Below are 23,277 nucleotides of genomic sequence, written 5' to 3'. Positions count from 1 at the left end.
ACTCATACAAGAAAGCACTTTAAGCCAGAAACCATGTTCTTACATATTACTTTGGTGATGCTCTGTAACTAAAATAGTTACTAATAATAGTGTAACTAAACCACTTTAGGTGTAAACAGGTGTATATGGTTATAATGTTATTTGATTGTGATCCAGATATGGATTTTTTTCTCTTTTTTAAAAACAACAATTTTTAGCATTGAGATAACACACTCGATGTGTTATCACCCATTTGGGATCTGTTGTGTATGTAGCTCTTGATCCATTCCAGTACTATACATCTAATACCATATCTCTCCAATTTAGCTATCAAGATATCATGGTTAATGGTGTCAAATGCTTTTTTCAGATCTATGAAAATTCCTATTGAATGTAGATTTTGATCAACAGCATCAGTAATGATTTCCACAGACTCAGTTAAAGCTAGAGCAGTCGAGTGGTTTCTTCTGAATCCATATTGGCTATCGTATAGTCAATTGTTTGTTGATGAAGTTGTCTAGCCTATTGTTAAATAGTTTCTGGCTAGTTTTTGGCTAGATTGACAAAGAAATTGTTGAATCGCTCTGCTATGATTTCCATGTTATCTTCCTTCTTGTCATTATCCTTGAAGTAGGGAGGGTAGCTAGGTTTTGTCTTTTTATTCTTAATCACATCGTTTAGAATATCCCATAGTTTTTTGGTATAGTTCCTATTTTCTGCTCGTAGATTACTGTAGTATTTTTTCTTGTGTTCATTAAGGATACTATTTAGTTTTTTCCTATATCCTTTGTATCTCGTTTCTGACTGGTCCGTCCTCAATTTTATGTACTGTACAGGTCTGTACCTGTATGTCTGTACAGGGTGTTTTTCTTCCTGTAGGCATTATGTTTTTGTTTGCTATGTTCCCCCTCCTTATTCTGATTTGTGCGTCTTTTTTTCACAGGGCAGTGTCTGTTATACAGCGTTTTAAATATTTGCAAAAAGGAATCATATTTACATCTGTTTCATTGTAGACATTGTTCCAGTTTTGCCTTTAATAACTCGGCTAAAATTGCCACTATGGCTTTAAAAACAATCATGTAATAATCAACCAATCAATCTATATTTGTATAGAGTTTACAAAACATAGTTTGTCTCAGGGACATCACAGGGTTGGTAACATCCTCTGTCCTTAGACCTTCAACCAGGGTAAGGGAAAAACTACCAGGGAAAAAACCCTTATAACAGGGAAAAAAGGTAGAAACCTTAGGGAGAACCATAGGTGAGGGATCCACTCCCTGGACGGACAGACGTGCAGTAGATGTTACCCAAAACGTACAATACACAATTACAAAGAATAAAAAGTAAAAAGTCTTTAAATGCCAGGATCCATCTGGACATTTTTGGGTTAACATTAGTGATCTCTGATTTAATGTCGTTTAGTTGTTTTTTTTGTGTCTTTTCGGAAGTCCTGAATCTCTTTAGCAAAAAAAAAACTTTAGCCAGACTTGCGGCGTCTTTTGAGCATTGGTTAGCATTAGCTTTGCCATCTGGTACCTGTGCAGGAGAGCTGTTCTCTGGATTTACTTCATCCACAGGCTCCTCACCGGTGCCTTCTTTGTTAGTACGCGTGTTTACCATTCTTGCCCCTCTTTTCTGTTCAGCAATATGAAATTGTCGAATTTGACGGTCGAATGGGCGCAAAAAAAATATTTATGCGAGGGAGCTGTTACTTTAGGCAGCCATTCAGGATGGTGACGTCACCGGAACCCCCAAATTAAGCCTGTTCTAAGATATAATTTATTCAAACAATTATGTTGTTTTTCAAGTTGTGCCCTTAAGGGCTGTTGGATTCACCTTCATGCTGTCATCCATTGAGCACTCAAACATTATCATATTCAGTCATGTTTTCCCTCGAGCCTTTATCACCATAAGAATAATTTCAGGGATATAAAGCTCAAAAAGATGATTATCTGTAATTTACTGAGCTTAGTCATCGACTGGAGAGGCCTATGTTCAGTGGTTCTACAAATCCTCACTTTCCTGTAAAGGATGTTCAGTGCAGAAAAATCTGTATTTATATTTTAATATGATGTATGGACGTAACTATACAAGTGACAGAGTGATAGCATAACATACTGTATTTATGCGGGTTAATATAAATGGAAACTTTTTTGAAAACGATGATGTGTGCACAAAGTTATTTTGGAGAAAGGAGGGAAGAAAATATCTGTTTATAAAAATATCCAGCTCGTGTAAATGTAGCCTAAATCAACATAAATAAAAAAGTGGTAGTGCCCCCTCATCTGCCTCATCTGGTGCAGACAGACGGCCCTTTTATTTCTGCGCACCGCACCTGCGCTGTTCTCTTCTCCCTCTCCTGCGCCATTCGCCGATACTGTGCTTCAAAAGTCGACTGGATCATTTCCCTACATGTTTTATCCCCAGATAAAAATAATGATCTTTATGACAAGGATCGAGTACAGTCGCGATGAAGTTCAAGTGATCCGAGTAGGTGTTAGTAAAATGTGGTGAGGGACTCTTAAGAGCAGAGCGCACGTTTCATTGTTTTCAGTCCGTGGTCTCAATCTTTGTGAAAGATGACGCTTTTGAGGGAATAAGATGCATGAGCATGAGCATGAGACGGATGAGCTAATGTCTTTAGTTAACTGCTCAAAGAGAGATAATATCAGTGGAAAAAACATGAAGAATAGTACCAAAGTAATGGACCATAACTGTTCCAATTTTTTGTACCCTTCCCTGTGCTACCACAGTAAAATGGTATGGTGCAGTCGGGATGGCTCCACCGATAACAGTCAACTGATTGGGTGAAAGAAAAATGCCACTCCCTAGTGATTGGTTTAAATGTCCCATGGAAGTTGAGGCAAACTCCCACAGTCTATTCTCATACAAAGATTGACGTCTTGTTTAGACAATCAGCCACAAACCGACCAGGAAATAAAAGCTGCTGGATGTCCTCCATGTTTGTTGGTTTATTGTCATCGTCGTCACACTATGCGATCACCAGGCACAGCCCACAACCCGCCTACCAAGTAAAGGCTCTCGGTCGAAATGCAAGCATGGCCCAGGGATTTACCATATCAAACTGTACTGTAACAAACCGAACTGTTCGATGATGGAAACACAACATAAGTGGGTGGCTGGAGGGGCCACATTTGGCCCACGTGCTGCAAGTCTGGTCAAGGCTGATCAGTGTCTTTATGTTTGTCATCAATGACACTCAGTCTATTTGTGTCCTGTCCTTTAGGGTGTATAGGAGACAGGACAGGCGTGAGGAAGCTTTGAGATGGTGCGAGAAGTCTTTGCAACTACTGAAGGAGTGTGATAAACCAGAGAAGACCTGCACTGTCTACAGGGACATGGCTGCCATTGAACAAGACAAAGGTCATTTGGACGAAGCCATAGAGCATCTCTCCAAGGCAAGTGACATATCACTTTAGAACAACATCCTGTATATAAATACATGGGCACCTCCTCTTGAGACTGCGCCAAGCTGTGTTGTTACCTAATGCTTCTGCACATGGGTGTTCCTGTTAGGCTCATGCCATTGCTATGAGCCACAGCCAAGGGGAGCTAGATGTGGCTCAGATCTCCCTCAGCCTGGCCCTCCTCCTCTCTGCTGCAGCAGAGTCCCATCACAATGGTGAGTTTATTCACAGACACAAGCCCGAACATGAGGCTTAAGAGGTTTATGAAGGCCTTGAATCTTGCATGGCCCTCTTACATGTCAAATTCCTTAAAATGGTGTTTTGGAAACCAGACTTTTAATAGCCTTATTACCCCCAGGCAAATGTACTATAGGTTTCACAGTGTCTATTTATTTGAGAGGATGTTATTATAGACCTGCAGTATCCTGACATCTTCAACTTCCTGATTAACTTCCCTTCATTTCACTCTAGAGCAGGGATGCCGGGGTGAAATTAGACAGGTGGCCAGATTTTTTCAAGTGAGACCCCGGGGGGCTGGATTATACTTTCAGACTGAAAAGGCCAAACACTGACTCAACAAATGGATAGGTAGGCGATTTAAAATTATTCATGAAGGTCTACACATCAAAAATAAATTGCATTGGCACCGAAATAGCCTCACAATGAGGCCTACAATTACAGCCTAAAGCAGGAGACAGTTACCCTCTGAAAACATAACATTTTCCTATCCATGCAAGTAGCCGACATTTAAAAATGTGAAATGTAACAAAATAGACTAGGTGCCACCAAAACACATTTCCTTGAAATAACACAAGTGTAAACTGTTAATTTTATTATATTTATTAAAATTAAAATTAGATAAAATAAAAAAAATATATATTTTCCCCTTATCACCGGACCCGGCCCGCCTGTACGTCACATTCGGCACGCGGGCCGTAACCATGGCATCTCTGCTCTAGAGCAAGGTTTCTCACTCCTGGTCCTGGGAAGCCACTGTCCTGCATGTTTCTCTGCTCCAGCACACCTGATTCAAATAAATGGGTCATTATCAGGCTTCAACAGAGCTTATTGGCAAGCTAACCATTTGAATTAGGTGTGTTTGAGCAGGGAAACATCTAAAACATGCAGGACAGTGGCTCCCCAGGACCAGGAGCTGGTCTAGAGAACCCTGCTCTATAGAGTCAATGAATTTAACAAGAGCTAACCAAACAATCTGTTGCTTGTGGGATCCCATTGCTCCATCTTCTTCTGAATGCTTAGAGGACATTTTATTGCTGCAATTCACTTCCACCGGCTCTCTGGATCTGTGGTGATCCAATAAAATGCTCTCCCGCCTATCTCTGACTGTTTTGGCATCCTGGGGCAGCTCTATACCATCTTCATGTTAATGATGAAACAGCCTGTGAAGAAAGGAGTCAGCGTGACATCAGCTACTGGAGCTCTATTCAGCAGTGTGATAGATTAAATGCTTTTTTTCCCCCACCCACCCTTGCACTGCTGCTGTATACGCACAAACGCTCCTTCTGTCAGGTTTGATACTATTGCTTGACAGAGCCCTTTTTCAGATGAAGGATGCAGCATACAAATAATGTTACATGATCATTTCTGTTCATGAAGACCAGACCTCAACATCAAATAAATTACTAAAAGTTATAAATTGCAACTTTGAGTTCTTACCTACCGTCATCATATTTATTTGTTTTTCCCTCATGCTGATGTAGACTCTACAGGTCACTACTTTGAGCAGAGTCTAAGTGCATATGAAAAATCTGTAGGTGCACAGGACCCAGCCTTTCTCTCTGCCCAGGATGATTTTTGTCGTTTCCTCCTCCTCAATGGCCAACAAGAGGTTTTACACACACACACACATGTACCATCAGGCACATCTCATATTTTTTTTCATGCAATTTCAAGGTCCATGTACATTTTGCCATTAGTTTGTTAATAATCAAGCGGTTGCCAGTGGCAAGAGATAATTTATGACCCTGCATTTTTGCATGCACCATTGCAGAGCTGTGTGGAGATCCAGAGATCCTCTCTCCCGTCTAAGCAATCTACATTTGGTGACCTTAGCACCGAGGTAGCAGACACTCTTCAGCTGATTGGGAGTGTGGAGATGACTGAAGGCAGGATGGTGCAGGCCCACAGGACTATGACCAAGGTAATTACACATTGCAGAACACAAATACCACCTGTCATGTTGTATTTGTCTTTGTTACGACCAATAAATATACATTTGAACTCTTGGATGCAGCAGTTGCTATCAAACATGACATTGTCCTTGCCAAACATTTCGCATGGGTGGCTTTTATAAAAGGCCAGGAGTGATGGCCACGTAGCTACATCAGTGAGAGGCTTTTTAGAGGTACACACAGTCCCTGTCATAGTGAGATGAGTTATTCCTGCCACCTCTTTAAATCTCAGTGCTATCAGAGTCACATGCTAATCTTGGAAGTGTGCAGTGTGCACAGCCATCGTCCTGTGTAAAGTATCACACACAGTGAATTTGTGTTTCCTCAGTCTGAATGGAGCCTGACAGATGGGTGACTTTGAAACAGGATGTCACTCTCCTGTTAGGTTCCTGTAAGTGCTGTTAATTAAAGGGACACTGACCCTTGACATTGTTGTGTTTTGAAGAAACATTGTTGCTCATTTTTTATCACATTTCTCCTCTCATAAGTTGTTTACTCTATAACAAGTGTATTTTAGCTTAAGTATGGTATGACATAAGCTCTCTGCAACGACCTGTTAAACATACATAAGTAAAGGGGGATTTCTTACTAGTAACAGCTTGCCCAAGTAAAGTATGTTGGTTGCTATGCTGCTTTGTTGTGACATTAAAGTTCAGAGGGTTCCAAGTATGACAGGGTGTATCAGCTCACTTTCCTCGCTGCACGTCCAACTACTGACCTTTCTGAAGTACACTGACACAGAGCAGATGTGTAAGGTTGCATTTTCCCTGTCATCTGCTCGTATAAATACATATTGTTTTTCAAAGGAAAGCTGGCTCTTAATAAATAGAGCAAGAGAACAATGGCTCACACATACACTCAGAAAAACACACACACATTTCCCCCCCTTCCTATGTGGTCCTGCTGAAAAAAGGCCTTCCATTACATCAACCTTAGCAACAGTGAAAATATCCATGAGAGCAGATGGATCTGTTCCAGATTACTGAGTGTTTTCATTTCCCTGGCGAAAAGAGGGGAACTTTTCACTCCCTCTCTCTCTCTCTCTCTCTCCCTGATTTAAAAACAAAAGATCTTCAGAACTTATTTTTGATGATGCATTACAGAAATGGCAGGCAGGATTTTATCTTGGCTGCTACGTCAATGTGCAAGTTGGGCAATAATATTTTACACATGTTTGAAGTTTAAAGTTTGAACTTTTCTGGATTTTGTTAAATGAGGTAATTGTTTCTGATGTTATTGAGCCAAGCAATGACTATTTACTCAAACTTAACAAACTAAAAGGAAAGCTGTCTATCTTAGAATCCTGACTCATTCATTTGGGTCTGTGTTGACCTGTCACTGCGAGTGGGCATCACAGGTGTTATCTCAACTGGACTGCTACAGCAGTTATTTTGGGATGTTTAGTGCATTCACATGTTGCTAGGAGTGTTTATTCCCCTCTGAGTATGACATGGATCTCTAATCTTCCACTGAGGACTCATTCAACTGTCATTAACTTAATTGTTTTTTTTTATTATTATTTTTACTTTTAATGTCAGTGCCTTGAGATTCAGAGTTGGGTGTATGGGCCTCAGCACAAGAAGACAAAAACAACCCAAAAAGCTGTGGACATGTTGGCCCGGTATCTATACATCTTATGTATTTATCATTATTAAGTTATTTCATTTTTTTCCTGTTGTTAAATAGCATAATTGACTAAACTGCTTTATGTTTCAGGGCACCAAAAGTGGCAGAGAGACTACAAAGGCTAGGTAGAAGAAAAATATAAGCTGCCATAAGTTGCATACAAGTTGCACTAAAGTTTCAAGTGGCAATGATGAAGCAACCTCAATGCTTGACTCTTATGAATATGCTTTTTTTATTATTATTATTTTGTTATTGTAACAACTTTGGAGGTTTGGACAAGCAATCTATTTTCCCATCCCAAACTTGCTTTTGGGACAAATAACAATTCCTGATGATTTGGTGTCATCCACACAGTATATTGGCTTTAAAGAAAAAAAAGAAAAACTCACACTTGAGAATCATAGCCACAAAAGGTTTTAATTTCATATTAAAATATTTATAATTTTCCAAATTTGAGGTTGAACCAATTTAAACTTGAGCAATAATGTGAAAGCAGTGAAAGCAATAATGTTGCACAATCCGTGGTTTCTAACCACGCTGACTCAACATTATACTCTGTTTATCAATGTATTAGTGCCATGTTGTTATATGGAAATTTGCTGATTGTGAACATACAAATGCAACAAATCTTTTTAAATGTTGATGTCTTGCAATTAATATATTTATAAACGCATGAGATTCACACTAAAACAATGTAAGACAATATGTGAATACATTAATACAGACATGAAGACAAACCGAGTGGATTTTTTTCTGCCTCTGCAAGTACACAACAAAACAAACTCTGGTAAACACTAAGCTGATGATCCAAAAATAGTCACTGAAGACTCTGCCATATCAGAGTAAAGGTGAATCCATCAAGCCAACACTGTGACAACAAACACGTGTAGTAAAAGAACTTTAGACAAAACATGCATCAAAGAAACCACCACTCCATCTTATGAAAACATTTTACTTTTACAACAAATACACATCCTTAATTCCTTATGACCATGCTGCTTCTTTACATTCACTTACTGTTCCACCATTTTGAATTCCCAACTCACTGAGCCTAATTATGGAGCAAAATGTTATTCCCAAGTACAGTATATTACAATTTATATAATAATATACTTGTTTAGGGGGAAAATAACAATGTAACCATCTATAATATGCAGCTATTGTGAGAAGATATATATAATAGCTTTTTGTTTGTGAGTTATTTAACCATTTTTAAGTTTCACTTTTACTTGCACTATGCCTTGATCGCAGAATTTCAAACTTTCTGTCTGCCTGTTTACCATCTTTTGTCCTCTCTCATGCTGTCACCTACTTCAGTACATCCTACTTCGGCTCCTGATAAAATGATGTTGCAGTAAAACAAACATAATTCTACTTGGTAGCAGTGCCCGATAAAATAAAAATAAAAAGCCCAACAAAGTCAAATTATGGTGCACAGCACCTCATAATTAGCAACTATCAGCTGTTGGACTGCAAGTGTTGACAAAGGAGACTCAACATTATGTAGATGCATCCATGATGTCATAGTTGGGCAGATGGTGAGCTGGAAACTACAAAACTGTCTAGTACAGTCTAACAGCACAGAAATAGAGACATCTAGAGAAATAAAACAAAAACTGTTGGAAAATAAACAAGCTGTAAGCACAATTCAGTTAACCACTTTAAACACTGCTAATGTGTAATTAAAGCTGGAAAATATACTGTTTTATTGTGTTTAAACATAGTATAGCTATATATGTATGTAATCTCAAAAATGTAACTAAAAGACACATATGCTGTTTGGGGCATATTTGAGATAAAGGTAACACACTCTTAATAAGTAACAAAATCAATTAAAATGCCAAGAAGTGCCAATGAGAAGCTACAGAAGTGGATTCTAACCAGCAGAAAAACAAATATGGATGTTAAGCAGGTTGATGGGATAAATGCAACTGGGTTGCAGAGGTGTTGGGGTAGAAGCACTGGCAGTGTTTTGATAATTACTTAAGATTCCTTAGGGGTCAGAAGATATGCACTGGGGCTTTAAGCTTCATACGTATGATGCTTTTCCACCACCACTTCCACTACTACTGGTACTGGCACAGTTGATTCTAGTGTTTCCTATTGCGCTCATGGCAACAATCATGTCAACAATCTGCCAATCATTGGCCGGCAGTCCGTGGATGTTATACATGGTATCGTCTCAGCTCGCAAGAGCAGGTACCAAAAAGAAGTACCAACACTCATGGAAAACCAAAAAAAAAAAAGAAGTCACCCCATGCCATGCCCAGTTGAGCCAGGACTGGATAGTGGAAAAGCGCCAATATTTGTGGAATTGATATGCAAGCAAGTATAGACATCCAAAAATATTTCTGGCTGAATAATTTCTTAGTCATTTGGGCTGTCAAGGAAAATTGTGGCAAATGATTGAGAAATGGGCTCTCTGAGATTTCGGACTGCAGCTCTTGCTCTGATGACATATCTGAATGGCTGCCCATCTGGAAGGTGAAGGACTTCTTGGATGGCCCAAATTTGATATGTTTCTCAGTGATTTGACACGGATTCTCCTTTGTCTGTGAAACCCCCAGACCCTTCACCATGAGCAATATCTTCTGTGTTGTCAATGCTGAAGCTGTACCCTCCTCCTGCCCCAACCTGGAAGGCTTTCTCATACTCAAGGTTAGATGATCTGAGAGCTGCCATGATCTGCTCATCAGACAGATCATGTTCTGCATCCAGTAGCCCAGAGTCTTCCAGGGTTTGAGAGACATTTAGTTCTGCAACTATAGTCATGGTTCCATTGTCACTTGACTGCTGTACTTTTGTGACGTTAACTGCCATATTCTGAGGACTTTCACGACTAATTTTAGTGAGAAAAGCCAACTCCTCCTTCAGAGGACCTGAAACTGAGGTTTGTAGTTGCTCTAAAGCTCCCTTCAGCTGCTCTTTGGGCTCTAATGAGTCCTGTCTCAGGAACTCAAGCACTGACTCCTGCACTACTGGGGAAACACAGACCTCTTCTTCAATGATGCACTCTGGAAAACCATCTTTGAAATCTGACAAGAACTTATATTCATCACCTCCCTTTTGAATTGCTGTGTTTAGTGGAATATTTCCATCTTGATAATACTTCTCGTCTGAAAGGTCATCTACCATGCCATAATGGCCGTATGAGGTTATGCCACCACCCTCCTCGGACTCAGAAAGATTATCATCTGGTGTGGAGACAAAATACTCATGTGACTCTTGATCATGGGAGAAGTATGGAGATTCACTCTGTCTAGAGATGTCTTCAACATGAACAGATTCATCCCTAGAAGTATCTGCATCTGTTGTAACGGATTTTGTCACGTCATTGTCATGCAATTGCATGTGAGTATCATAAGGGACGTTTTCTAGCTCCTCAATTTGAAAGTATGTTGAGGAGGGCACATGATAGGTAGATCTGGACATCTCTTCAACTTCAACCTCATCTTTACCACGAGAGTCCACTGGTTCCTCGATGATTTGCACACTGACAGACTTGTTTTGCAGACTCTCTGCTCCCTGCAGGTCACTGAACAAATTGGTGATCATACTTCTTGTTGCTGTATCCTTAATGTCCTCCAGTGACACCTTCTTCGCACCTTGACTCAGAAGTTCATTTAAGTCAGAGTCCTCACCAAAATCCACTTCCTCCTCCACCTTGTACTCCAGCACAATCTGTGTTTTAGTCGTGCCATCCTCCTCTTCAGTTTTTCCCACATGATACCTGACCTTGGATTCTCCTGGTGAACACACCTGAGCTTCCAAGCCTGCTGGTTTGATCACTTTCTTGACGATCTCCTCTACAGACACAGAGTCTAAAATCTTCTGCTCACTTGTAGACTCTGTTTTCCCTTCTTCTTCAAACTTTACACCATAATCATGGGCTCTTTCCATTTCATTCAACAGTTCCTTTTGGCTTCCTGCTTCAGTTTCAGTGCTCAGGCTCATTGGTGATGACACTACTGTCACTGATTTGGTCTCAGCAGTGGGAGACATGATGGGACTTATTTGGCTCTCTTCCCTAGAGACCTGTTTGATTTTAACAGTTCTCTCTTCTGATGTTTTCTGCACACTAGGACTCATGTGGGTTTCATGTTTGCGTGTTTGCTCATCTTGTGCAGAAGCAGCAGCACTGGTGGTCGTTGTAGACATAGGGGCAGAAGTGGCAGCCCGAGCTTTGCTGAATGATATCATGTCTCTTCTGGATGCAGGGCTTTGATAACGAGCCCTGTCTGCAACTGAAATAGGAATGACCTTGGAGGGACTTCTGGACCCAGAGGGAGCCGTGGGGGATCTCGTCAAGCTTGGCATTGGTTGGGTATACCGGGTATCATTTTGTTGTCTTGTAGTTAATATTGAAGCTCTTGGTCTGTAGGGTTGGGCAGGCATCTTGATATCTAAGGCACAGAGGCAATTATTGATTGATCGTTTCACTATTTATTCAGATTTCTTGACACTTCACTGTTTAGTTTTACTTATTTATTATTTATTACAACATATTTTCATATTTGTTTTCATGTAGCATTAACTAGAAGTCTTAAAGTGTTTATCTTAGTTAAAACCATTTAATACTGTACCTATTATTCTTTCTCTCTGATGCTGATTCACTCTTCTATGAGCATCTTCCAGACTCACTCTCTCACCCTCCAGGAGAGCCCTGCACAAAACAAGACAAAATACTCAGACAAACACAGGTTATTTTACTGGTTATCCCTCTGTTTCCAAAAAACAATTTTTCACATATTTGCAAAAAAAGGAACTATCAAGTGAAAATAACTCATACCTCACAAGACGATGTACATCATTTAGCTCTGCCATCTCAGACCTCCTAAACTAAACCCTCCAGTTTAACAAGATGGTAGGAACACAGGACCTAGCCATATAGGGTAGTATACCATCAAACTCACAACAAGCTGCTGCTTATAAAGACTTTTGAGGTTATTTGCTGAAACGGCTCACTTTTCCAAAGCCATGCTTCACCAAACAAACAAGAGCAAAACAAAATCCATCAAAAAAAGAACAACCTCTCCCGTCAAAGCCTTGTGGATGACTGACCTAAAAATAACAGTTACGATGCAGAGCTGTCCACACTCCCAGTGAATCCCACAGCAAAAGCTGACTCATGACAACAACAGAGACACATGCCACTGCCAAGTCTCTGGACAAACATTCTGTCTACTCAAGAAATTCAGAACACAACAGATGTGCCAGTGAAGGAGAAACTACTATATAAAGACAAACACATGAGCAGATAGACGTCTGCAGAAATGACTTGGAATTTGTCAATACCAAGTGTGCGAATGTGAATTCCAGGAGCTCATGAAAGAAAATACCTGGATAAAAGAGAAACACATTCTTACATTTATGGAACTAACCTGTATGTATTTATGAACTGCTTTAAAAATAGCTGTACCTCTGCAAAAATAGTACTAGTATGTGAGCATGTGAGATCTAGGTATGTTCAGAGCATGAAAGCAGACATACCATTCTATTATTACATAATATTAAATGCCACATGCAATATGTATCATTACACAACTAATAAAACACATGTGTACTTGCTAGTTTTTAATTATTTAACTGCAGGGAAAGTGTTAACACCAGAGCACTTTGTGCCAAGATCGAAAGCAAGCAACTTCTTAGTTCTAATGGATTTCATAAAATAACCAATTAAGCTAAGAGTACTTAAGGCAGTGGGAAGCTGAGTTGGACAATAATGCTAGAAAAAAAAGAGGATGCACTGGACCATTAAACAAAAGCTGTATTCCTACAATTCATTGTCTGATTTGAAAAACAGAAAGGGATCATTTTGTTATTTCTTGAGGAGATTGATCAGCTCATCACCTGTAGGCGGCAACCTCCATGCCCAGATCCATCTTAACTTGCAGAAGGTGCTGATGCTCTTGTGTCTTCTCTGCTATAGTGTTGGCCATCAGGTTCTTTTCCTGTTCCAGCTGCTCGATAATCATCTATGTGACAAAAAAACAATACAGTGCAGTAAATTAAACCAGAGGTTTTACAGAAGTTTCTGTCTATACCTTTGCTATATTTTGTTTTGTTGCAGTGGAGGGGCATAAGAAAATATTTAGACACTAAAATATTGCAATATTTCATGGCATGATACTATAAAGCTTATTTGAATTAAAGCTATACTTCCCTTTCTTGCATGTCTCACAGCACTTAGTAAAATGTTGAACATGAACACCTCCGCCTCCCTCAAAGTCCCACCCTCCAGGGTGGAACGGCAGCACTTATGTGCATGCGTGATGCATTAGCAGCTTGAACACAGAGTGCAAAGGTTCTCCGCTCCACTCTGACTATAGGCTTGGACTGCGGAGTTGACCGTGCTTTGGGAGGTGATCCCTGTAACACATGCTGCTTGTTGAGCACAGTAAGTCTCCAAACACCATAAAAAGTTGGTAGATTTAGCGACAAATCACCATGTTGGAAACAACTGCTCTGTCTGTGATGCGCGCAACTCGAAAGCTATGACATCGTTCGGCGAGGCTCGTGACAGATGACAGACAGGTTTTATTTGGTTCAAATGTTTTAATTGGTCATACTTTTATCAAAATAATATGATAATTAAATAATGATGAGTTTCAGAACCTGGTCAGAACCTGCTCAACATCTATATCAAAATGTGCATAAATAAAATGGAACAAAAAGGAGAATTAACAGATTCTGAAAAGAAGAATTGTAAAATCCCTTTAGCTAAGCTATTGAGGCGTGATCACTGCGTGAAAGTCAAACGTGTTTACAAATAATCGACAGGGTCCCAAGAAACATGTGGCGAAAAAAATATGCTAATTAAATGCTAGAGGCTTGAGAAGAATCAAACGTGAATTAAGGACCATTTTATTTGACAATCACTTGACTGATGCTGTAATACTTGTTTTGGTTTTTTTTCAGTTTTATAAATGTACCTGTGCTTCAACATGGCTTTACTTTATGTCATCTGAATGTTGTAATAGCACCAGGCTGACCTGCGTGGGTCTCCATCTTGGGATTGGGAGACTAATGGGATTTGTCAGTCTGAGAGCTAATTGGTTTAAGTGGCCGGTTTAATCCAGCAGTTATACAACAGTGTTGGGAGTGGTGGTGTGACCTCTCCCTGATCTAGCTATTCAATCCTGTGAGGTAACAAATTGCACATAAGGTTTAAAGATATTGTGGCTGTTATTTTATATATATATAAAAATATGTGGCTGTGCTTTACTTTTAATGTGACTTCTACTCCTCTGTGAAGTTATCGTTCTGCAAGTTGGAAAATGACTATTTACAGTGTAATGCATCTGTTTTTCAGTTATTTACAGTATTTTATTGTTTTATATATTTATATTGTTTTATAATGTGGGTTCTTTACAGTGTAATGTATTTTTAAGTATACAAGTACTAAGTTTATATAGTTTTTTTTAAAGCCATTTACAGTATTTTATTGTTCTTTACATTTATATTTTCACATACTTTTTAATTACAAGGTTTTTCCATGTTATTTCATTCATTTCGTAAAAAAATAATATTTTGAACTCATACATTTTTCATTGTAGTCAGATTATTCATAACATATGGCGATGAACACTGGTTGGAAGGAAGGGCCCCCTGGGAATTTTTGCTCAGGGCCCCTACAGACTCTAGAATCGCCTCTGTGCCTCTGTTTGGTCAATGTAACATTATTTGTTTTCTGCATCATTCATCTGAAAACAATATCTGTCAATCAAAACTATCAGACCTGGCTGAGTGTTTTGTGTATACAACAGCAGTGTAGGGTGGGCAGAGGGATCGAACTGCTTTTTTGAGCTGTAAACTTCACTTCTGAAACTTTTTGTGGACACTTCTTTGTGTTACTTTTCAGTCACACTCCAAGCTGTTTGCGTCTATCTTGATTTACTAGCGTAATGTTGCCTCCATCTGCCTTGACATGAAATAAATAATTTTCTGTGTGCAGAGCAGGAATGCCACTGTCTTAAACTCTAAAGACTGGTGTGAACTGAGGTGTGAACTCATTTGACAATGGTACTTAATTATTAATTATTTAAATATATTAATTTTAATATAGTTTTAAGTTTATGTTTACCTTAGAATGAAAAAGAGAGACATTCTTGATGCAAATGCAAAAAGAAGGTCGCCAAGAATGCGTCATTGCCATTAAGGAGGGTGGGTGTGGCACAGACGAGAGGAGCGGCTGCTGCTGTGAAGCATGCTGCATATTGGTTTGTTTGTCCTTTCAAAAATCTGTATAACCTCTAGAGCCTCATATATAACCAAAGAAATATTTTAAGTTTTTCGTGGTATCATTTGAAACATTAATTGCAGTTATTTCTGTCTCACCTGATAATTGCTCAAGTCCACGCAGAATGTCTGCTGCATATTCATGAGCTCATCTTCAAGGCGCATCTGGAGGCGACCTTGTTTTTCCGCGTCCATGCGTAAATTGTCCATTTGTGCTGCGTATAGCATCTTCTCTCTCTGCAGGTCACTCAGCATGGCCTGGTCTGCTTTCATCACCTGCTCCATCTCCTCCACCTTCTGCTGGTACATATTGAAGGTCTGCACCCAGCCCTCGGAAAGACCCAGGGCGCACTCCTGCAGCTTTTCCACGGGGTAAGATTGCGTAATGATGGGCACCACTCGGGACTCAACCTGACGCGTGGCCCGCTCCATCTCCTGCCTGTGTGCCTCCTCCATGGCTCCACACTCGCTCTCTAGTTGCAATAGACGCTGCTGGAGTTCAGTGTTGGTCCTGTGAGCGACCTGAAGCTCATTCTCACATCCCTGCAGCTCTCCACAGATGTCCGCGCACACATCCGTCTGCTCGCTGCACATACACTGGATCATCTGCAGCTCCCTCCACAGCTTCTCCCTCTCCACCTCAGCCTGGGACTTCTCCACCGACAGCTGATCCACCATCCTCCTCAGATCCCGCATCTCAGCCTTGTACTTGGGCTCCAGCCCCGCCGCCGTTCTCCTCTGTCTCAGTTTGTTGATCTCGTCGACCATATTCGCATTTTCCTGCTCCAGCTGCTTGGTCCTGCACAGATACTGGGCCAGTCTGCTGTTCAGCTCCTTCACATGCTGTTTCTCGCTCTCGAAAGGTCTCCTGAAAGGCATCATTTTGACATCTAATGATGATACGAATCAAAATGTGAGTTTAAAATGTGTCTAGTCTGTGGGACAGGTTTCCGCAACGTCACACACGCGTCTGCGTCTGTCTGTGGATACAACTGTGTGGTAATGCGCGATCAGTGTCCCGTTGACATGTGCAGGAGGAAGAAGAGGAGGAGGAGGGCGGGTCCTGGTCCTGGTCCTGGTCCTTGCATATAAATTCAACAGACACTACCACAGTGTAAAAAAAGAAAAACATCTGGAGTTGTTACAGTGGTTTTTCGGGAACTGATTACAGAAAACAAAACATTTCACCGAACTTAGCCTGAATGCATCACTTCCTCGCAAAGCCTCTATCTTTAGCTCCACCAAGTGGATAAAAAATTGAGTTGCAGGGGGCTCGATTGTTTTTCTTCAGTCTCCGGATAAATGTATCTCTTCACTGACATTCTATTCCGTGTCAGTGCGACGTGACTGCGTTATGAGTGGCAGTGAAACTGTGGTCATTACAGGTAAATATATTGACAGTTAAAATAAAAAATACTCAATGCAATTCGATCTTAAAGTCTGTTTTTAAGCTTTTGGACCTTTTAGACAGTTCTTGGTGAATCCGAACTGGAGAGTAGCCCAGGAAATGGCTGAGGGTTAAAAACAGATCAAGGGTCATCTACACACATTCATAAACATAACCTTTTTATATTTTCAGACAACACAGGAGTTGAAATTGTGTGGCTTGGGTGAGAGGATTGATGTTCACATCAAGGAGATACCAGTGAGTTATATTCAAACGCTGCATGTCATTGCTAAGATTTGGCAAACTCTCAAACCAAAGGTAAAAATATATGTAAAAAAATTCCAGTTAAAACCACCAGAACCATATATTTATTTTTCAAGAAGTATTTCTTTTCTAAGAAATGTTCATGAGATGCTTTACACACTACTCCACAAGTCTCTGTTATTCACACATTTTCCTTTTTTCACTTCACACTTGTGTCTAGCCAGACTGCCGGCTCTTGACAAATAAGCTTTATTGTGTAAAACAAGGTATTATCTGTTACATCTCTTTAATCAATCCACCCTTTCATTCATTGTTGCTACACATTTGTTTTATTTATTAAATTTTTTAATTTTCCAATGGAGGCGGTGTTGGTGCAGCCCCGGCAGCCTCGTCACACCCCTCTGTTATTGTTCATGGCGGCTGGAAAACAAAACAGGCCTCGGTGGCACAAAAAAGCCTCCACACTAGCGATAAAAAGTGTTCGTCAATGTGGACTGGTATAAGAAGGTGAAGATAAGGTAGTGGAAAGAAAAATAATTCCAAAGCACTGACGTTTCTCTGGGTGTGGAGAAAAATAATCCTGCGGAAGCCTCGGGCTCGCGTAAGAGAGCTCACTGTCTCCACAGAGTCTCAACAGCAAAATGAGCTGTTTTCAAACCAGGTTTTTTAATAGTTATGAATAGTTATTTTCCCTCAGACTTAGTGGTGCTTAAATAGACACCCAACCTTGATAAGCATTTTTAATATTACAAGTCATGTTTCCACATGCTTTAAGCTAATTGGAAATATGTTTTTTAGAAGTGGGATACAAAAAAGTTATTGTTATTTTTGTCATGATTTTCTCTAATTGTGGTTTTTAAAGATGAATTCACATGGATTTTATAATGACACCTGCTTTCAATGCTTTTAAAGGTCCAGAGTGTAAAAAATACTTTTGACAGAGGTTGAAGATAAAAATAATTACACTTAAGTGTACAATGACCTGATTGTCTTTGAACTGTTGTTTTTCATGAACCACAGAATGAGACATATTTATATCAGGAGCCATGTCAGCTCTAGGGAGGCCGCCATTTTGGACTTGCCTGTTTTTAAAGAAGCCCACAATGAACAAAACTATTTTGAGTTAAGATGCTAACTGAAGGCTACATAAGTTCACACTACAATACACATGGAGGAGAAGAGTGAGGGATTTATCATCCCCAATAAACACACTGTACCTTCATCCATCCATCTTCTACCACTCTATCCTCCACATGACGGCCATGGGGGTTGCTGTGCCAGTCTCAGCTGACATAGGGCAAAAAACAGTGTAATCAGTAAGAGCCATCCACTCATAGTCAATTTAGAGTGTGAGGAAACTCACGCATGTAGAATAGCAAAATCCATGCAAAAGTACTAACCACTACACTCACCGTGTGGCCCCTGCACCTTTACCTGTAACAAACAGTGTCATAATATCATAAAGTAGGGCTGGGAAAATATCAATTAATATGTATTTTGTGACATTCCTGGTTTTAAAGGATGTTGCATTGATAATCATATGTATTATATTGAATACATTTGCAAAATTCAGAAAAATAAATATTAAAGCTCACATAGAGTGGTCCTGTTGCACATAATTATATGTTAGTTATGGAGGTCTACTTGATCTAATTAACTTGTTTTTATGGTCAAAAACCTCCTAGTTGCTGTAAACGAGCCGATAGAAATCTGTCTTTTCTGATGCCCTCCTGAGCTGCGATATTTCAGACTGCCTTCCCAACTGTCTTGTGATTGGCCAGTACCCGGAAATGACATATTCAGCACACCCTCTCTCAGAAGCGCAGCTCCCCCCTCTGGAACGGTGGATGCACTGCTACTCATTATCAAAACATTGTTTTAACAGTGTTTAAAAATAGCTTCTTCACGACTCCCTGCCGCAGTCCCTTTTATGACTTTGACCCGGAGTCAGACCCAGAGTCAGAAGACGCTGTCGCTCGTGAAACACCTCCACAACGGACGTTATTCTTCTTCTGCAGTTCAATGTACGCAACCGGATGTGCCCGGACTAGTGCCCGGAGCAGGACGATCTGCTGTTCAGGAGAATCACTGTTTACATAACCGGACCAGGTTTTTTCAGAGATCTCTCTGAGCCCGAGATTACAATAAAACACAGTGTTCTCAGCAGTTCCTGAACTGTTTATTTTGAACCTTCAGGGCTTCTTAAATAAGGTAATGACGCAGATACACACTAAAAAACAGCATTAATTGGAACTTCCGGTCTAGGTCCGTTTTAATTAAAGCTGCGAGCAGCGTTGTGCGGGACCTCGCATCTGCCGGCACCACTGCCAGGCCGGGTAAGCCAGCAGCACGACGGGATATAGGATGTGCGGGCATTTTCTCAAAACTGTGGGAGGAGTTACTGCCAGGACCGGAGTCAGGATCATGGACTCAAATGCACGAGAAACAGAAGTTGGTTTCAAAAACAGGGATTTATTTGCCAAAAGAGCAAATCCAAAAAATGGCGACCATAGGTCCAAACAAAACTCTGGGAGGGAGCAGACAGACAAAAAAACCTCCTCAAAAATACAGAAAATAAATCTGCAGTCTTGCTGCTAAAAACAGAATATCCTTGCTGTGAGAAAATCAACAATCCAAAACGACAGCCGTGCTGCGTGACAAAATAGAAAACAAAAACGACAGCCTTGCTGCGATATAACCATGAACGAGGGAACAATGAGATACGTATGCTAGATTCAATACTTGGTCTTCTCTGAGTACACATTGGTGGCACACTGACAACTGACAAGGGGATAGTGACGCTATTAAAGGTGCAGAGGTAATAATCACCAGGTGCAAGTGGTTACTAATCACAGGGGCGCGGTGAAGACAGAGACAGTGAACACAGACAGTGGAAACCCATCACCAAAATAAAACAGGAAGTGACATAACAAAAACCTGACAAACCTAACTATAACCTCCTTCGTTCCTTCGCTTCGTGACAGTAGCCCCCCCACACACACACTAGGTCCGTCTCCTGACGGACCAGGACTGGCAGGGTAATTTTGATTGAACTCTTCAATTAATTGCTTGTCGATGATGAATCTTTCCTCGGTACCATAGCCCTCCCACCAGGTACTGATGACCTCTGCCTCTTTTTCTGGCTGCCAGGAGCTTCTTGACCGTGTATACAGGACCCCATCAATAATCCGAGGTGGCGTGACGGGGGGAACCAGTGGACTCTGGCCCACGGGTTTGAGTCTGCTTATGTAACGGGTCCGTGTATTGATAAAATGAATATAAAAATGAGGTCTCTTCTGGGGAGCCACTGGCCACAAACACGCATAAACAGGTGATTACAACAGATGGTATTTATTATGGCACAGCTATGCTTAAAAACAGACTGAGACTAAGTTAAAAACATAATAAGAAGAGTCCATAGAGCAATGATGACGGGAGGGAGCAGGTGGTAACAGAGCGCAGTCTAGTTACAGTTCTCGTGTCCTCTCTCTCTTTACCAGTGCGTGGGATCCAGTCCTGGTGCCAACTCCAACTATCATGTGCAGAGAATAACCAGTCAATGCTTTGTGTTAAAGCCTGAGAAACCCCTTTAAAAATAAGTAACTTAACATGCAACTGTAAATAAATAAATCAAAACCAAAACAAAACGACGACTGCATGCAAAGTAAAATCCAAGCCAAATAATAAACACAAATCAAGGGGTTTCTATGTCTTCCCAACTTTACACAGTGACGGTGAGGGGAGTGAAATAAAAGCGGTACTTAGCTCGGAGGAGGGGCGAGCTCACCTCTACCCCTCCACGTTTCCCGCGATGCGTCTCCCCTATAACCTGTCGCTGACCAGCGCCGTCTGTGGCACGCTCCGCCGCTACACGCTCCGCCGCTGCACGCTCTCTCTCTCGTCCCGCTTCCTTTCCATCGTCCTGCTCCGCGAGTCGCACCGCCGCTCTTTGTCCGCTCTTTGTCCACTCTTTGTCTTGTCTTGTCTGTTCCGCTCCGCTCCTGTCCGCTCAGCCCTCGTCTCAAGTCGTCCCTTATTCTTCCTCTTGCTCCCTTTTCAACCGTCCCGACCCCGCCTCCTTTGCTTCTCCGCCAACCACACATCTGCGATCCCCCGGATACTTCCGGGGCAATCCTGAATGGCGCCAAACGCCTGTGGAGACAAATTTAACAAACAGCGCCCCCCACTGGTCCCACACATGGGCATAGTCACCCTGTGACACTTACGTGGAGGAGGTGGGATGTACCCGGAGCGACCTAGGCAGACGGAGATGCACAGAAACAGGATTAATGACTTTGGAAACGGACCTACAAAACTAGGAGCGAGCTTCCTGGACTCCACTTGGAGAGGAAGGTCCCGGGTGGAGACAAACCTGCTGTCCCGGTCTGTAATCTGGTGCCACCCGCTGCCGGCGATCAGCCAGCCGGCAGGTCCTGAGACCTGTGACAAAGTCAATGGAGCTGTCGGACCAGGGTCGACTAGGAACCGGGAGAGGTTGGGGTAAGCCCTGCTGCGGCCTGGAGGAGGATTTATTACGGGCGCAGATGGTGCAGGCAGCCACGTAATCTTTGACGTCGCAGCCAAGCGAGAGCCACCAGAATTTCTGGCGGATCACAAAGGAGGTTCTGCGGACCCCGGGTGACAGGTCAGGAGAGAAGTATGTGCCCAATGAATTACAACCTAAGTGATGGGGGCACAAACAACTGGTTAAGCGGGCAGTTGCTAGGTTTCGGGTTCTGACTGGCTTCCCGCCTGACCTGATTCTCAATGAGCCAGCTGACCACTCCGACCAAATGGGAAGGTGGAAGGATGGGTTCAGGTTTCCTGGCCATTGGCCCTGGCTCATACAGTCGAAAGAGGGTGTCAGGCTTCCCGTTCTTGGATCCGGGTCTGAAAGAAAGGGTGAAGTTAAACCTTTTGAAAAACAAGGGCCAACAGGCTTGGCGAGAGTTCAGGCATTTAAGCTTTGCATATGTACTCTACTTTCAGCCGAGGTTAACTTGCGTGAGAGAAAGGCACACGGGTGCAATCTGTTGTCTCTAGTAGATCACTGGGACAACACCCCCCCTATTCCCTCATTAGAGGCATCGACCTCCACTACAAACTGGAGCAGGGGATCCGGGATAGTGAGAATGGGTGCAGAAGTGAAGGCGTTTTTAAGACGTTCAAAAGCCTTAGCGGACCAGACAAAAGAAGAATTTGCTGAGGTAAGCGTGTGCAAATAGTCGAGTCAGGACGACTAGAGGGCTCACAGTCAGCACAAAGGGCAGAAGTACTAGCGGTGGAGGCAGCAGTAAAACTAGGACAGGGAAAGAAAATAACCATCTATACCGACTCAGCCTATGCAGTAGGAGCAGCCCACGTGGATTTGGGGCAATGGCTGAGGGCAGGCTTTATGACAGCAGGGAACAAACCTATAAAACATGAACAAGAAATGAGGGACTTTGCTGAAGCACTTTTACTACCAGAAGAAGTAGCAATAGTGAAATGCAAAGGACATGACACGGCCACTACAGTAGTGGCAAAAGGAAACCAAGAGGCAGACGCAGCTGCAAAAAGAGCTGCGGGGTATCAACCAGGGTTACAAATGATGAGTGTAGAAGAAGAACAGTTCAATGAGGGACGACTTACTGGGGAAACCATAAAGAAAAGTCAGAAAGGGGCTTCACCACAGGAGAAATTAGTGTAGAAAGCGAGAGGGCTACAGAACAAGAGGGGCTATGGCGAGGTCCAGACGGACGCATCGTGGTGTAGGCCATGTGGGACTAATCCTTGTTACAGGTACACAACTACAAGTCAATTGATACAAGTGCTCGAATCTGCTTCTACGAGTTTCAGATATATTTTTTTTCCTCGCTAGGTGGTATAAGTGGTGCAAAAGGATTTGTAACTTGTGCAAACCGAGCGAATCGATCGATAAGAGAACAAGGCTTAGAGTGGGCGGGGCTTAGGAAGCTCTCTGCTGAGTTTTGCGTGACAGCTCGGAGTCGCAGATTCACGACATTAAAAGTGTCAAATATACGAGAAAATAAAGTCGCAGATTTATGAGACTAACAGTACATTTCCATTTTATTAAATATATAGACTCACGCCCACCATTTCTCCCGCTGTTTATGTGTTTTATACATATGAACCGTATCTATATCAGTTCAGTCTGTGGGCT

The 23,277-nt window shown here is 41.6% G+C and overlaps 2 protein-coding genes across 2 annotated transcripts in view; one reads left to right on the top strand and one right to left on the bottom strand.

The window, feature by feature from the left end:
* Nucleotides 1-9,452, top strand: part of ttc23 (tetratricopeptide repeat domain 23) — a gene marked incomplete at its 5' end in the record, with an annotated part of 29,387 nt that extends 19,935 nt beyond the window's left edge. Inside the window, 6 exons of the mRNA XM_083894287.1 lie at nucleotides 3,227-3,398; nucleotides 3,517-3,622; nucleotides 5,129-5,256; nucleotides 5,419-5,568; nucleotides 7,138-7,220; nucleotides 7,316-9,452. Of these exons, the coding sequence (XP_083750413.1) occupies nucleotides 3,227-3,398; nucleotides 3,517-3,622; nucleotides 5,129-5,256; nucleotides 5,419-5,568; nucleotides 7,138-7,220; nucleotides 7,316-7,367 (691 nt within the window). The 3' untranslated portion in view covers nucleotides 7,368-9,452. The remainder of the gene's footprint in view (nucleotides 1-3,226; nucleotides 3,399-3,516; nucleotides 3,623-5,128; nucleotides 5,257-5,418; nucleotides 5,569-7,137; nucleotides 7,221-7,315) is intronic.
* A 159-nt stretch (nucleotides 9,453-9,611) lies between these two features.
* synm (synemin, intermediate filament protein) lies at nucleotides 9,612-16,750 on the bottom strand. The gene is made up of 4 exons (XM_083893567.1): nucleotides 15,563-16,750; nucleotides 13,076-13,200; nucleotides 11,809-11,888; nucleotides 9,612-11,628 (listed from the first exon to the last, which is right to left on the bottom strand). Exons 1-4 carry the CDS (start codon nucleotides 16,343-16,345, stop codon nucleotides 9,749-9,751), a joined length of 2,868 nt encoding a protein of 955 aa, XP_083749693.1. The 5' UTR covers nucleotides 16,346-16,750; the 3' UTR covers nucleotides 9,612-9,748.
* Nucleotides 16,751-23,277: the final 6,527 nt, after the last annotated feature.

Source organism: Microchirus variegatus (genome assembly GCF_963457635.1).
Source record: "Microchirus variegatus genome assembly, chromosome: 8".
NCBI classification, from domain to species: Eukaryota; Metazoa; Chordata; class Actinopteri; order Pleuronectiformes; family Soleidae; genus Microchirus; species Microchirus variegatus.
Note: the sequence above shows the minus strand (reverse complement) of the source record. Positions and strands in the feature narration are given on the sequence as shown.

Excerpts from the sequence above, each read along its gene's own strand:
- synm (XM_083893567.1), bottom strand. The coding sequence starts at position 16,345 with ATGATGCCTTTCAGGAGACCTTTCGAGAGCGAGAAACAGCATGTGAAG. Across the intron at positions 13,201-15,562 it reads TGGACTTGAGCAATTATCAG|ATGATTATCGAGCAGCTGGA; the intron begins GTGAGACAGAAA and ends TTTGTCACATAG. Across the intron at positions 11,629-11,808 it reads TCAGAGAGAAAGAATAATAG|ATATCAAGATGCCTGCCCAA; the intron begins GTACAGTATTAA and ends TCTGTGCCTTAG.